General features: G+C 36.5%; 1 protein-coding gene across 5 annotated transcripts in view; it reads right to left on the reverse strand.

Annotated features, from left to right (window-relative positions):
* Window positions 1-17,245, reverse strand: part of MAP4K3 (mitogen-activated protein kinase kinase kinase kinase 3) — a 126,395-nt gene that overhangs the window by 66,242 nt on the left and 42,908 nt on the right. For all 5 annotated transcript variants that reach the window (XM_037066915.1, XM_037066912.1, XM_037066910.1 and 2 more), the window contains exons 3-8: window positions 13,639-13,729; window positions 12,398-12,462; window positions 9,976-10,031; window positions 9,309-9,356; window positions 5,410-5,452; window positions 3,100-3,172 (exon numbers count right to left, since the gene is read on the reverse strand). In XM_037066915.1, the coding sequence (XP_036922810.1) occupies window positions 3,100-3,172; window positions 5,410-5,452; window positions 9,309-9,356; window positions 9,976-10,031; window positions 12,398-12,462; window positions 13,639-13,729 (376 nt within the window). The remainder of the gene's footprint in view (window positions 1-3,099; window positions 3,173-5,409; window positions 5,453-9,308; window positions 9,357-9,975; window positions 10,032-12,397; window positions 12,463-13,638; window positions 13,730-17,245) is intronic.

The raw sequence follows: 17,245 nt of genomic DNA on the forward strand, positions 1-17,245 counted from the left end.
GCCTGAACTCAGAATTATTTTTTCCTTTTTTAACTTACTTATGGTCTTATTCTAATTATGCCTGTACAAATTTGTATTTGACTGATTTAAATCATTATATCTTCAAGTACTAAAACACAATTTTGAAAACAATTAAGATCTCAACTCTTAAATATCAAAAGACAGATTTAAATAAGTAGCCTTACTTATGTACATTTGTCTTCCTGGTACAATTTCAGGAAAGTCAAGTAAGTCAGTGAAGTTACAAAAAAAATGCTAACTTTCAAATGTTTGGTCTTAAAATCTTATTATTCTTCAAGTAGCTCTATAAATATACAAGTTATTATAAGAAAAGTGAACATTAGAGAATGTCAGTTAATACTTCATTGATGGCTACAAAACAGCTAAGCTGGTTTTTACCCCAAAGAATCCCAGACAGGCTGACAAAGCTGGGTTATAAACTTATAAAAGCAAGCTTGGGGTTGGGGCTAAAAATGTGTATTAGAAAGTGTCACATCTAAATAAAGAATAGTTGGGGCTCCAGATTCCTCCTTGCGTCCTTCAGGACTCAGGAACTGCTCCTTTCCCATTCCAACTGGAGAAAGAACAACAGAAGCTGAGAGAGAGGCTTCAGACTGAAAAACACGAGATACAAAGAAAAGCAGGGGCTGCGGACAGGAGCAGTCTGTGCAGGGAGCAGTGAGCTCCCCATCCTCCTTCACCTGCTCAGTCCTCAGTGAACACCAGGTTTAAACGCTACCTCCACTGCACACAGCGCTATGAGTCAGTTTGCAGTGCCTTGCTCTTTAACGAGAACCAGAGGATAAAGATTCCGAGTCATCTGAGGGCAGCCTCCATCATGAAAGCATTAGATTAAAAAGTTGAGAGAATCGTATAATATTTTTAAAAATATTTTTTAAAAAGTGGTACAAAATTTAAAAAACCTAATGGATTAATCCAAGTGGCCCAAGATATAACCATTGACACCCAGAAAGAGAGAGCAGAACAGAGTACAGCAAAGAAATTATCAAAGAAATAATATAAGAACATTTCCCAGAACTGAAAGACATGAATCTCTTGATTGAAAGGTACAAATGCCAAGTGTAACAAATAAAAATAAAAACAGCAAAAAACCAAAAACATTCTGAGGTACATAATTATGAAACATCAAACCACTAGAAATGATTCTAAGGGGCAGGGGTTACATTCAAAGATCACACTTCCATCAGCATCAGAGAAAAGAAGACTCTTAATACTTCAAAAACTGCAATCTAGAATTCTATATTCACCAAAATTATGAGTCCAATGTGAGTCTAGACATGCCAAGTGTCAAAAATGGCACTCAAATCTCTCAGGAAGTAATCAAAACACGTGTGAGGGGAAACAGTAATGAACGAGGAAAACTTGGATTCCACGAAATGAATGGATTCCAGGCTGAAGATGAAGAACTCCCGGGGGTTGCCCTGGCTGGTGAAGCTCAGTGGACTGAGCATGAGTTGTGAAACAAAGGGATATTTTTCTCCCTCTCTTTCTCCCACCCTTCCCCTCTCTCTAAAAATAAATAAATAAAATCTTTTAAAAAAATTACAGGGAGAAGCTATGCAAAAAGACCTTGAAAATAAACAATTCAGGTTGGAATATGAAGGAAGACAACTCCAAAAAGGATTACTATAAGAAAAAAAAATAAAACAAAGCAAAAAACAAAAATAATTTGATAGGCTTTATGTTGTGGAAAATTGTATACAGGCATGTTATAGAATGACAAAATACAAAAAGGCATAGAAGTTAGCTAGGGATTAAAAACTAAGCAAATTAAAAATAAATAAATTTCAAGCTGGCAAATGTAATAAATAACAGTGGAACAATTGACTCAGTAAGTGCAATGCAAGGATTAGAAGACTGGAAGATGAATGAAGAGAGCTAAAATCCTCACCTATCATAATACAGTCTATAAACAATAACAGATACGCTAGAGATGGCAGAAGATATAACTAGATCAGTTAAAAATTTTTTTTCAAAGCCTCACCTGATGATATATTTATTGACTTGAGAGAGAGAGAGAGAAACATCAATGTAAGAGAAAAACATTGATCAGTTGCCTCCTGTATGTGCCCTGACGGAGGATCAAACCAGCAATAGGTATGTGTCCTGACCAGGCCTAGAACCTGCAACCTTTTGGTGTACAGGATGACACTCCAAACAAACAAGCCACCCGACCAGGGTCTACATAAGTTTATAAGCCCTTCAGCACTGCTGAACTTCTAACATATACATCCAGTTGATAAAGAGTCAAATCAATAAAAAACACTATATATCATCTCCTAAATATGGAAACAAGTCACCCAGATTAGTGCCATCCCACTGCTGAGCAGGCCAACCAGGAGGACGTCGGGGGAGTGTTGGCGCTTAAGCTGAAGGAACAGTGTGAACAAAAAACCTCTCCATCTGCCCACCACTATATTCACAATGACTAACATCCAGCACACAGTGAGTGATCAAAAACATTTACTGAGCACATTAATAAATACTTTTTATAGAATGGTTAAAGAACACCTAGCAGACAAATACAGTTTACAAAGAGGCAACTAGTACCATTCAAGATTATTGAGAGAGATACAGGTCATACTGTGGAAGATTCCAAATGCCAAGAAATACATGTTTGATCTTGTGTGCGAGCAAGATAACGTCAACAAGACTTGAGCAAAGGGGTACTGTAAATAATGGAATGTTGAAAGATTAGTCAAAATATGGACTAGAAATGGGGATGAAGAAAGATATTTTAAAACATCTGTGAAGATCCTGGACATGAGTGGTGGCAAGGGTTGGATGGGTTTTTCCAGCAGAGCTGGACAAGGTTCCCTAAATTAACCTTGTTAATTAACCAAGGTTCCACATATTAACCTTCACAGTCTTTTCCACTTAATGAAAATTAACATGGCAGAATATTTTCTGACTGTGTATTCCAGCCACAAGTACACACATGTCTAAATTACTTAATCTGCTGATAACCTTCTTAATGTTTTCATGCTAAAGTTTTTGATTATTTAGTCTGTATTTTGTAAATGCTATATTCAATAATGAAAAGACTACAGAAAGTTAAATTAATTAAAAGGCAATTACCAGTATGGTGTACCAATGAAAGATTTCCGTTTGGCAATTGTAGCTGTTATCTGTGCAGATACTCCAAAATCAGCTATTAAAAAAATGAGAAACATTTAGAAAACTGAGAGAAAGTAATACTTAAGGCAACATGAGAAGAGGCTTAATTATTATTATTTTCATTAAACCAATTTTACAGAAATAAGAGATATCCTCAAATAACACATTAAAATTTTAACTTTAACAGACTAGTGTTAAAATATCACAAAGCAGTTGGCATATATCATAACCAAATAGATTCTCATGTGTCCCCAACAGGAGTCAAATGACAACAAAAGCCACGATCAAATACTTTGGATGAGAAAGAGAGAATGTAATTTGCCAGACTTTATAATACAATTTCAAATTCCCAGGACCTAAAATTGAAGGAATATCACCGGGACCTCAAGGAGTGATATATTCCTATTCACTTCCTGTCACACCCTTGAAGGACTGACATCAAATGAACCGATAAATCTATTAGTAAATCTAGCTAGCTTGAGAAGATATCCAAACCGAACTCTCCCAAAAACCTTTCCTTAGCAATACATTCTAATACCAATTCCAGTCGCTCAGGAAATTTTTTATGTGGAATTTGTTGCTCTTCTTTTGGTATGTTAAATTCCAACATTTTCTAGTTTTTTAATGATTTCTAAATCCTTATCAACTGAGATACATTATATACAGGATGTCTTTGAGTAGGGCATACAACAGTAACACAAAATATTGAACTTTTCATAGGAACTGTTTACTAAGTGGTAAACAGGTAACTGCCTTTCCCATACTCAGAGGTGGCTTAAGAAAATTTTATGGCTTATGTTAATTAGATACATACTTTTAAATCTAATTGGCCCTGGCTGGTGTAGCTCAGTGGATTGAGTGTGGGCTGCAAACCAAAGGGTCGCCAGCTTGATTCCCAGTCAGGGAACATGCCTGGGTTATGGATCAGGTCCCCAGTATGGGGTGCACTGAGAAGTAACCGCACACTGATATTTCTCTCTCTGTCTCTCTCCTTCTCTTTGCCTCTCTCTAAAAATGAATAAAAAATTCTTTAAAAAAATCTAATTAGCCCTGGCTGGTGCAGCTCAGTGGATTGAGTGCGGGCCTGTGAACCACACGATCAGGGTTCGATTCCCAGTCAGGGCACATGCCTGGGTTGCGGGCCAGTTCCCAGCAGGGGACTCACGGGAGGCAACCATACATTGATATTTCTCTCCTTCTCTCTTTCCCTTCCTCTCTAAAGATAAATAAAATATTTTTAAAAAATCTAATTAGTCCTATTGCAGGATATAGTTTTATTCATTTTATAACAAATATATTTTTGGATTTTTATTTCTTATTATAATATATAGTTCAAAATAACTATTTCATATTTGCCATTAAATACTTTATTTAATACCTAACAGACATGACTTTGTTTACAAAGACTTTTCGTACATGTTTCTTGTCTTAAATGTTTAAATTATTATGGTTTTGAATTCTATTTTAATCATAAATTGAAGTTACAAAATAAAAGTTAAGGCATCTATGAACACAATAAAATATAGATGATGTATTATAGAACTGTATGCCTGAAAACTACACAATTTATTAACCAATGTCACCCTAATAAATACAAACTTAAAATATCTAAATTATATCCTTTAAAAAAAAGATTTTATTTATTTATTTTCAGAGAGGGGAAGGAGAGACAATAAAAGGAGAGAAACATTGATGTGAAAGAAATATTGATCAGTTGCCTCTCATACATGCCCTGACCAGGTACCAAACCCACAACCCAGGTATGTGTTCTGACCAGGAATTGAACCAGCAACCTGTCACTTTGGGGAACATGCCCAACCAATTGAGCCACACCAGTCAGGACTAAATTACATTATTATATAAGTAACACTGTATTTTATTTTTAAAGCTAATGTAAAGAACGCAGGATTTTTTTGGCATCATTGATTTTGCAACTTTTGTTTACCTTGTATTTTGGTTACAAGGCAATTTTGTACAGATTTCTTACTAGAAATCACATTCCTGGGGTGAGAGGTGTTTTCAAAGGTTACTATTTCGTTCTACCTTTACAACATATCTGACATACGTGAAGCGCAGATTCAACCCCCATTTAAGAAAGAGGAAACAGATACAGAGATATTATGTATGCCTCACAATGAGATTTCCACCTAAAAATATATAGATGCTGCTAGGATAGGGGAAACCTGGTCCAAGGGAGGAAAATTAAATTAACTAGTGTTGGAATAAATTTGGGTGACAAATTATTTAGTGACAAAACTGTAATTTACTTACCCAATTTCACATGGCCATTATCCGTTAACAGAATGTTAGCGCCCTACAAAGTGAGAACATTTTAGTTACAGTAGGAAACATTTTATCAGGTAGCACATATAATAAGTGTACGTATTTAAAATAATCACAAGTGACTGCCTTAGACCTGGAAATGCTTAAAACTTAAAGTATGCCCAATTAAAATGTTAAATCATTATATTCGCAGAAAAATTTACTGTTCAAATTGTAAGCAATTTGACTATGCTTATAAAATGTTCTGCCCTGCAAAAGCTTCTATTAACACAATATAACTGTTACTATGAAAGTGATATATTAGTTTTCATCTAAATGTTATTTTCTTACTGTTCAAACATTGTCACTTCACTAAAATGTTACCTTATACTGGCATTTTAAACTTGACTGCTATACCCTGTTAATAAAAACAAATCTGACTCATCAGTTGAACCAATGCTAGTGTGTTGAACTGAGCCCTGCTGCTTAGTATGTGAGCCTATCTATACTAAGTCTGTTGAGGACCATTCAGGACATAAGCAATCAGCCACAGGACCACAGGATTAAGATGTCACTTGTCCACATGACTATGAAATATCAGAAAATATATATTGGTCTGTGCCCCCAGTTCCTGGCGCAAAGATCCTGAAACCTTTATAATTTCCTAAGTGATAAGAGCTCTAGGAGTATCTTTTGTTCTACTATTAGGTCTTTAACCCTAGATCCTGACACACCACTCCTGAAACCTTTGTAATATCCTGGGTGACAGGAGTGTCTTCTGTTCTAGATGAGCTCCTGGGTGGCTCCTGGAATGAGGTCACCAGGACACCAAGCCACAAATTAGAAGCTTGGAATGTTTAGCCTCACTCCCAATACCCAAAGAAGGGAGAGATACCAAAAATGGAGTTAATGATTGATCACACCTAGGTGAGGAAGCCTCCATAAAATCCCAATGGTACAGGGTTTGGAAAGCTTTGGGGCTGGTGAACATGTGGAGGTACCGACAGAGTGGTGGGCCTTGGAGGGGGCATGGATGGTCTGTGCCTCTTCCCACATACCTGCCCTGCGCCTCTCCTCCATGTGGCTGTTCATCTGTATCCGTTATCATATTCTTTAATAACCTGGCAAACATTCAGTATTGCCCTGAGTTCTGTGAGCTTTAGCAAATTAATAGAACCCAAGGAAGGGGTCTTTAAAACCTCCAATCTGGAGCTGGCTGGTCAGAAGCACTGACAATCTGAGCTTAAAACTGGTGCCTAAAGTGTGTGTGTGTATGTGGGGAGGGGTGGCACAAAAGAGGGGGGAGTCTTGTGGGACTGAGCCCTTCAATCTGTGGGCTCTGATGTTATCTCCAGACAGTGTCAGAACTGAGTTAATTACAGGGCATCCAGTTAGTGTCACAGAAAAATTGCTTGTTTGGGGAAAACCCACCCGTTAGGTGACCAGAAGTATCGGAAGTGAAGTGTTCTATACGAGTAGCAAAGGACACTCACAGGAAAGACATAGTAGGGAAGAACTGGGAATTTCCCTACACAGAAAGAAAAAAACCTAAGTTTTTTCCATTATAATGACCTAGTAGCATTTTAGCTACTTTTGTTTTTTGACCCAAGTTCAAAGATAGTAATAACTACTTTATTTCCAATATGCTCAATGCTTTTGATGGGGATAGAAACACTATCTCCCAATGGTACTATAGGCTTTTTATTAATTTTTGCCTTTTCTGCAACTTTTAAATGAGCAAGCAAAGGCAAGCAGCTTCTTTAGTCCAGGGTGCTATCAATCATGTAATTATAATCTTACGGGGGAAAAGACTAGGAAACCCCTTCCTGCCCCACACAGAGGGTGAAATAATAGAAGACTATACTCCTGATATTATTGTAACTCTATGGAATAAAGGGAGAAATAAGAAAAAAATAGAGAGAAGGGACTAAAGCTGGGATTTTAACTTGATCTAGACCCAAGCTATCTAGACTTATGCCAAAGTCTTCAGTTTGGTCTTTCTTCAGCTCCACATTAATTTTCCTAAATCACAGTTTATATTACATCACCTGCACTTATGGCCTTCGATACATCCTTCCTTCCACCCATCTATCCATTCCCCTCTCCCTGAGAGAATAGTAGCAACCAGGTGTTATTTTAAGCTCTGGGGTTATAGTAATAAATAAATTCCAGCTCCCAAGTATGAAAGAAAGAAAATCTAAAAATGAAAACACACACATACAAATGAATGAACGAACCAACAAATGATTCCAGGCTAAGCAGAGATAAGTACTCTGAAGATATATAAAGCAGGAAAAAAGGCTTCTCTAAAGCAGTGTAATCTGAGCAGAGATCTGGGAGAGGTGAGGGTGCGGAGCCATGCCAAAATATGAGACGCCATGCTAGGGCCAGGGAACAGCAAATAAGGAGCCAGAATAAGCTCAACATATTCCAAGGACAGGGAATTTGGTATGGCTGGAACAGAATGAGTAAAATGGAGAGGAGTGTGAAATGAGGCCGGAGAGAAAGCCCAGATCATGCATAACCTTGTAGGCCATACTAAACCACTTGGATTTTATATTCAGTATGAAGGATGGTTTATAATAGGTGAGTGACAAGACTGATATTAAAAGATCCCTTTGTTTGCAAGGTGAAGTGACTACAGAAGCAGGGGCACGGAGACTAGGTAGAAGGCTTTCACCAAAGTCCAAGTGAGATATATACACTAGTGGTCAAACAAAGGTAGAAACAGCGACAATGGTCAGAAACTACCCACAGGGGTCCGAATTCTGAAGTCCGGCACATGACAAGCCCTTGCATAATGAAGCACCAAACCGCCCAGCCAACCCCACCTGCTATTAATCTCTTATACAGCCTCTTCTTCTCAATAACATGGTGCTGCTTAAAAGCAGCTTTATGCTTTCTAAAATGGCCCTTCTCTTTCTGGCATCTGTACCTTTGCTCACACTGTTCCCTCTGCTTGCAAGCACTCCAAACCTCCATTCTGACAAATATCTGCAAGTCCTTCCAGATCACTTAAGTGCCAGTGACAAAGAACTTTTCTTGACTTACTCAAATTCTTATGATCTCCTCTCCCTTTGAATGCCAAAACTCTTTGCTTATGTCTCTTTAGTGGTTTACGAAAATTACTTAAAGTGGAGGATCTCCACAGATGATCTAAGAGCCCACTGAAATTTCACGCACAATTTGAAGGCATGTGCGTAAGGGCATTCATTTTCTGAGGAGAGGGCCCATGGCCTTCATCGGAGATGAGGAGGACAGCACAATGTCAAAAAACAGAAAAGGTTAAGAATCTTTATGCTGAGGAAAAGTTCACAAAACAAAAGAGGAGGAAAAGAAGTTGAAGATAAACAAGAAAAAAGAGAAAAGTGAAAGGAGAAAAATATCTGAGTTGGAGAGACAGCAACATCTTTGGAAACAACCTCTGAGTCCTGCCACAGCACTGGTTTACCACAGTGCTAACCCCAGCACGCCTAGTGCAACCGTGAGCCTCTGCCAGTCAAATGAAAGACCACCAGAAATTATTAAGGGTTCATGTACCCATCTGGAAACATCATTAATGATAGTGCCAAAGTTTACTGTAATTTTCAAAGCATGAATCTTCCTTAAAACCAACTTGATGAAAGCTATACACCTAATATGCACTTTAATCACAACTAAGTAAAATGGGATATTAACCATTAACCCACAATTGCATACTTCAACAGGGTGAATTTTATGTTATATGAATTGTATGTCAATAAAGTTACTAAAAAAGTAATAAAACCGTTAAAAGTATCACTCAATTTTACTACCATAACATATTTTAGATAACAAATTCATCCAATAGAACACTCAATACAATTATGGTCAATGGTCTGATCAGAGAGAGGGCCCACAGGGTAACCAAACATACGATGTGCACGCACCTTTATATCTCTGTGCATTTTTCCTTTACTGTGAAGATAATATAGTCCCTGGAGTTTCAAACAAACAAACAAAACAAAACAAAAAAACACCAGAATAATTAACAAGGTTTAACTACAGAACTCACTTTAGGATTTAAAATGACCAACTAAGTAGCAGTCTCTATCTTTTATTTACTCCTTACATTAAGTCTACTGGTAATCATTAATTTATTTACTGATCTATACTGATAAACACAAAAATCAAGAAAATGAAAAAGGCAAAGCTCAGTTGGAACCACTAATTTTCCAAAGACAGATAATTTTCACTAAACTCTGCAAATAGTTTGAAATAACTTAAAAAGTATATGTGCAATTAGTATCAGAATGAGTTTCAATCACCATAAGAGTTCTCAATTTTTTAGCCTTTCTTTGGTATTAAGAGGCATATAAAAACATAAAATAATAAATCCATAGTACTTGAATTTTAGGGGTTTATATGATCACATTGAGGCTTTCAAGTACTTATGTGAGGATGTAATTTGGGTTTATTACACAAACAATTAAAAATGTATTCCTATTTAAGAGTTTACCAAACTAGAATATTTAATCCTTAATTAATAGGTAGTACACAATAATTAAACATTCACTTTAATGAAGACTGTTACTTTTTAATTAGCACTGAATTTACCTGTAGTGTTTCTCTGCTAACATACGCAATTTGCAGTTCAGACAGAGGTCCTGTTACTGTAAGACAAGAAAATTAATAAAGTTAGGTAAAGCATGTTCTTCAAAAGTGACAACTTTTCCAAGTTTCACTAAGCAACAGGTTTAATTGTTTAATAAACAATTTTAAAATGTACGCTTCACAAGGGTAGGATTTTAAAAAATCTGATTGGCTGACTGCTGTACCCTCAATGTTCAGAACAGTACCTGGCATGGAAAAGTTGTACCAAAACGGTTTAAAGAATGAATAAAAGCCTGAAATAGTTTCTGAAATTAATTATATTTTTACAACTCACTAACCAATATTATTTTTTAAATGTTAAAAGAAAGCATGGACAAGAGGTTTAGCTAGCTTTAATTGAAGCTTTAAAAAAATTGATGTGTTTACATGTATTACAGCTCATTTAAAAGTAATATTTTCCCCTAAAATGATTAGCTTTATAGCTATAAAATTAACATATGTTCACTTTAAAAAATTCCAATCAATAAAGTTTGGAAAGTAAAGGTCTCTTCTCTACTCAAACTATTACTCAATAATAAGCAGTATCAGTAGTTTGGGCTATAGATTACCAGACAGTTTTATGCAGAAACATTTTACATAAGTATGTATGCATCACACAGAAAAGCACAAATGGAATCAGATTACACTAACAGTTCTGAAACCTGCCCTTTTCACTTATCATGGACACCTTTCTACATCGATAAATATAGCTTAATCATGATGTAATACTGGAAAAATACAAGGTCTGTCCAGAAAGCACCCAGCCATGTGCTACAAAAAATAGACATTTATTGAAGATACCACATACAAAAACACTGTACATAAGACAATGGCACCTCAGTCCGCTTCAAAGTAGGCACCTTGGGACCTCAAATAGTCCTCCCAACATCTCTTCCACTGTTCAAAACCTGGCAAAATCCTTTGTTGGAATTGCCACCAGCTGCCCTGTTGTACTTTCCTGAATCTCATTAATAGTCTGAAATCTCTACCTTTTCAAAGGTGATTTTAGTTTTGGAAAAAGCCAGAAGTCACAGGGTGCCAAATCTGGGCTGTAGTGGGGCTGTGTCAATAAACTATCAGTATTTTACCAAAAAACTCTGCAAGAGACACAATGCATAGCAGGCATGTAGTCATGATGAAGTTGCCAATCACCAGTTGCCCATAGCTGCAATGTTCTGAATCATCCAAATAGTTTTCACAGAAGAATATTCAAGCTTAACACAAAATGTGATGCAGATTCATTGCTCTACTTGCTCAGTGATTTTGAATGTGATGGCCACACAGTACACATACTCATTCAAGGACATCTACCGTCCCTAATGACTAGTACAGTGAAGTCGTCATTGTTCACACATGCACATTTCAGTCCACTCTCTTTGGCTGCCATTAATCCACTGATGTTGAACAAACCATTCCCATTATATTAACAATGGCTGGACTTTTTTCCAGACAGAACTCATATTTCTGTGTGCGCAACCATCCACTTCACTATTTACACTACTTTAGAGTAAAGAAATACGTTCACTGAAAGAGACCATGCTAAAAATCAAATTCTAGTGATGGGATATTTTGCTAGATAGTGACCTTATAACAAGATATAGTAAAGTGAAGTGAAATGGAATCAGTATTCCTATCCAAATAAATAGCCTTTTAATATCTTTATTACAATCAGTCCCTAAAATTACACAAGAGGCTCCAAACTAGATACATGAGCTCAAATGCTATATAAAAAAATCAGAAAAAAATTCCAAAATATTTTCTTAGAAAATTGACATAATAAATTAAGACATATTTTACATTTATCAAAAAACACACCCCCGGCACAAGAATAAAGCTACTCTGCAGTTTGTGACAGTAACCCATTAACAGAGCTGAAACAGAAAAGGGGGAAAAAAAGACAGAAAAATTGTTCATTTTAAAAGTTTCATATACTATTCCATTGAAATCTCAATGAAAAATGTTCCGATAATTTTTAATTCCCCAGAATCTAGCATCTAAGATCGCAAATATTCCAATGATGTGTCCTGAATACATGAGAGCAAAAGCAACTGTCTGTATTAACACTATTCACTTTGCAACTGGATATTCTTTGGGCTTAGTATTAGCCACCAAGGCCTTTGCATGTCTTCTATAAGTCTGAGTTTGAAATTTCAAATGATCTATAATATTCCTTCTTTAGAATTAACAAATAATTCAATTGCATGTAATTTTCCAACCTATAAACAAACGTTCCTTTCATCCACATATATCTGAAATACCTTTATGTATCCAAATAACATAATGATAAAACATACTTTCCTCAAAACAACATTAATATTTTAATACAGTATGTTACCACATAGTAAGAAATTCTACTAATTTCTATAAAACAGAACTTTGGTCCTACCATGATAAATATCCTGTAAAGAACCACCTCCACAAAACTCCATGCAAATCCAAAGTTTATCGCGCCTACAAAGAAAAAATAAGCATGTTTCTACCACATTTCATACTGATAACATGGACAGTAACTACCTGTGCTGGGTTGTTCCACAGAATAAAAACTGATACAGAAACTGTGTTAGTTTACTGACTGAACCACTTACCATTAAAGTAGTCTTAAATTGGATGTGTTACAAAGCTCATTTAAAATGCCTAACAGTCATTGTCCCTTTCTGAACTAAGGTCTCCATTAAACCCACCCTTTATCCTTGTTGAAGACTAGGCAATCAAAGCTCTCCAACACTGGTTAGAATCACAGAGATGGTCCCCGTGCCTTTTCACAATTTGGAAAGGAGAGGGCAAGAACTGCCCAGTCTTTTCCATGTTCCACGCCCACAACTGAAGAGTTCAAGCGTTTTGTACCTGGATCATATGAGAATAGGAGCTGCAAGAAGTTACATCCTTACAGTGGATTGAAAGAAAACTGAAGGCTTTTTAGAATACATAAAAAAAGCATTCTCCAATTCTCCTTTTGGAAGGAACCTTTAAAACTAGGTCATGGCATTAAACTCAGTTGCACATAGAAGTGAATGGAAAAACAACAAGATTTGGCCTCGAGATCATCCGCTATGGGATATGACCTGGGGAACCTGGCCTGTCTTGCTAAATGAAAACAAGAGGTGGCAAATTCGGTCTTTCTAAATTTACTCAAAGACCTGAAAAAGTAAGAACTCAGTGAAATAATTATAGTTCTCAGTCTTTCGGACAAAATGAAGGACAGAGCTGATGCAATATTCGGAGGCTAGAAACACAAAAGAAAAAAGTTTCTAATAAAAACATAACAGAAAGAAACGCTCCTTTCCAGATTCACCCACATCCAGCAGAAAGGGGCGGGCAACAGAACAGCATGCTTAGACCTCTATCCTATCGCAGGAAGCTAACCATAAAGGTAAGTTTTTGCTGTCCACTTCCTCAATGAGACCACGTCCAGAATTCCCAAGAGTACAACAATTACGGACTATGATATTAGTTACAGAATTAACATAAATAAGTCATAAATATAAATTACATTCACATGAAAATATCCTGTGTTCAAAGCAAGGAAAAAACTACAAAACACAGACTAGACCTAACTTTATTTTGTTAAATGTATTTATTAGGTGATGAAATCATTATTGCTTTTCAAAACGGAGACAAACAAGGTACCTGAGATAGCTTCCAAAATAAGCAACAATATTTGGGTGTTTACAGTCTTTCATCATAATAATTTCTTGTTGCACAACTGCAAAGTCTTCTCCTAGAATTAAAAAAAAGTATGTTGAATATTTAATAGGTAAAGTAAGTTCCAAAATGTCTATTCATTTCAAAATATAATAAATGTTACTGATATTATCTTTAATGACAATTTCAGTCCTTGCTTGATAGGAAGTAAAATACAGTGAGTGACTAGAAGCATAAACTCTGGTCCCAGACTGTCTAATTCAAATCCCAACTCTGTACCTCACTGAACTGTGTAAATTTGGGCAAGTTACTTGACCTCTCTGTACCAATTTCTTCCTCTGTAAAAATGGGGATAAAAATACTAACACCCTATCTCACAGCACTGTTGGAAAAGTTAAACTAGACAATATACGTAAAATACTCAGTGCCTGTTTGTGGGCCATTTGGTAACCTGGCACTGCGAGAGTGTAGGCCTCTTCACCCTACAAAGGTCTGTGAAGGTACATATGATACTCTTGGTGTATAAGAGTTTCTGCTCTTTGAACCACTTACCATTAAAGTAGATTTAAAGTGGCTGTTAAAGAACCCATTTAAAAAGGTGTCACAGTCATTGACCTGGGGGTAGTACCTGTCCCTAGGTAAAGTCTCCATTAAACCCACCCTTTAACTTTAATGAAGGGCAACTTCAGTGAAATTCAGATAATTTACTACAATTTATACATTACTTTTTCCTTTTTTACCAAATAGCATTTAATACAATTTTAGTACAAAGAAGTAATTCTTTTTGAAGTTAGGGAAGCAACATTAATACACTAAGAGTGTCAAATGTACCTTCACAAACTCTTTGTAGGGCCAAGACGCCTACACTCTTGCAGTTACTGGGTTACCAGATGGCCCACAAACAATAGGCTTAGCCTGTATTCCAATGCGCTGTCCCAACTGTACTGGGATGCAGAATGGGGTTGTGTTTGAGCCGGGTCAGACTATTAGCAAATCATCCGTCTTCTACTCCCTCTCTGCCCAAATGCTTCACAGTAAGATCTGGCAATGATATAGCAGGGTCACATGCTGTGGCTCCTGAATGAATACTTGTCGTAGAGAAAAAGAACTGTGGTGAATGCAAGTGTGGTACACCAGAGACTACGTAGAAACTGAGCAAATGGAAGTGTAAGCATTTAACTCAAAGGATCTTTGTACTACTATTTCAGTTTTTAAAGTATCACATGCTTGAAGACCCTGATTAAATGTGTATTAGGCTGAGTAAAAAACCGAAGTCTTCCAAAATACCCCTCAAATCACACGTATGAGGCTGTTAGAACAAGACTAACATTTCTGGCCTTGGTATTTCCCTACTGTAAATGTGACTGACTCTAGAAGTGGCATAACCATGAACCACTGGACCCAATATCAAAACTCACCATTGTGCCCAGTTACAAGAGAAGAAATAATAAAGAACAGACTTATGTCAGGTTCTTAATTTCTGCAATGAAGTGTGCACAGAATCAAAGGTCTCCAAAGGGAGAACAGGAAATTTTTTAAAATATATTTTATTGATCATGCCATTACAGTTGTCTCATTTCACCCCCTTCATTCCCCTCCACCCTGTACATCCCCTCCCCCAACATTCCCCCCCTTTAGTTCATGTCCATGTGTCATAAGTTCTTTAGGAGAATAGGAAATTTTTATGCTTCCAAAATTTCAGAAGAAAGTCAATGAACTGAGATCCTCTTCCGAATTCACCTGCCACCATTAAGAATTCCAGATTTTTAGTATATTTTAAAAATCCAAGTTAAAATAACAAGGCAAAAATAAGACTAACACCAATTTCCAGGGACAGACTAAATTCTTTGAAAGTTCTAAATTTTGCGTTCTCATCTGACTCTCAACTACGCTTTCCCCTGATCTGGTGAAAGGGTTACTTGAGAGCAAAGTGGTTGTAGTCAGAGTGAACGCCAGGCCTTTAGCTTCTCGGTCAGACAGCAACTCTCTTTCTGGGGGAGCCCCGAGAGTTTAGCAGTCATCACACAAACTCAAAGGGAACCAACTTCAGAATAAAGTTGACCAGAAAACATTGAAAAGGAACAGGAAAAGAGGAGAAGGAGAAAGGCACGTGATGATGTAACTGAGCTACCTCACCTGCCTCTGTAATTTTCATATATACTCATATATAACCAATAGATTCCTTGCACTGTTTAGGCACCCAGAGTTGTGGTTTCTATTACAACTGTAAGCATCATGACTTCTACAGTGATCTCTACCTACCACTGCCCTTACAACATTGCAACAATGTCTGCAGTCCACGTCCTTGCTAGAGTAATTAGGTCCTCTAGAACAGGATTATGCCTAAATCATCTTTGTATCGCCAGCACCAAATATGTGATTAATAGAACAGTTGCCTGAATTAATCTACAATACCTCATAATTCTTCTCTGTGATAACTAAATCAGGTATATCTGCTTTCGGTTTAATTTCATCCAGTTACACAATTAATTGCTTACATGCTATTCCTGTGATTTCTACTTAAAGCCACTATGAGTGGCTTTAAGTCTTCAACTACCTCTCCCCCATGAAATAATCTTGCTTGTTTTATCTATCTACCTACCTACCTGCCTACCTACCTACCTATAGAGAGAGGGGAAGGGAGGGAGAAAAAGAGAAACATCAATGTGTGATTGCCTCTAGCATATCCTCAACTGGGGAACCCAGGCATGTACCCTGACTGGGAATCAAACCGGTGACCCTTTGGTTTGCAGGCTGGCACTCAGTCCACTGAGCCACACCAGCCAGGGCCCATAAAATATTTTTGATCCAAAGTGCATTACCTTTTTCTTAGTAAGTCATTTCCATGTGATCACAAGAATGGTCAAATAAAATTAAACATTTTTGTGGGGGAAAAATCCAAGGAAATAATCTACAACACACTGTTAAAAAGTAACTGGAAAAGATAAGTTTGGATAGGAATAAAGAAAGAAGAATTTAATACATTAATAATCCAAAGGAACCTAATGGTAGATTTAAAGAACTTTCTTCAAAACTCAAGAGAAACAGATTCCAAAGAATAATTAAGAACTTCCTCACCTAATTCTAGAATATTTAATAGGATACAGCAGAACAGAATGATTAGACCACATAATCTCTAAAAATGATTTCTAATTCTAAGATATTCTGATAAAATTTTTAAACATTAAAGTGAAGAATACATCTTTCAGAAGATGGCAAAACAAACAAACAAACAAACAAATACCTAGTTGAGGAAAAACAGGTAAGCCTTCAAGTAGAGCAGATAATGAATAAACCAAGTAAACAGAAAAATACAAACTAATACACGCAAAAATCTTAGAACATGACAATACTAAGCAGTCAATAAATGTTAACTACTTGTAGTAGACCAAAGGATNTGATTTCTAATTCTAAGATATTCTGATAAAATTTTTAAACATTAAAGTGAAGAATACATCTTCCAGAAGATGGCAAAACAAACAAACAAACAAACAAATACCTAGTTGAGGAAAAACAGGTAAGCCTTCAAGTAGAGCAGACAGATAATGAATAAACCAAGTAAACAGAAAAATACAAACTAATACACGCAAAA

Source organism: Sturnira hondurensis, unplaced genomic scaffold, assembly GCF_014824575.4.
Source record: "Sturnira hondurensis isolate 20B ecotype Veracruz unplaced genomic scaffold, ASM1482457v3 Scaffold0016663, whole genome shotgun sequence".
In the NCBI taxonomy this organism is placed as follows: domain Eukaryota; kingdom Metazoa; phylum Chordata; class Mammalia; order Chiroptera; family Phyllostomidae; genus Sturnira; species Sturnira hondurensis.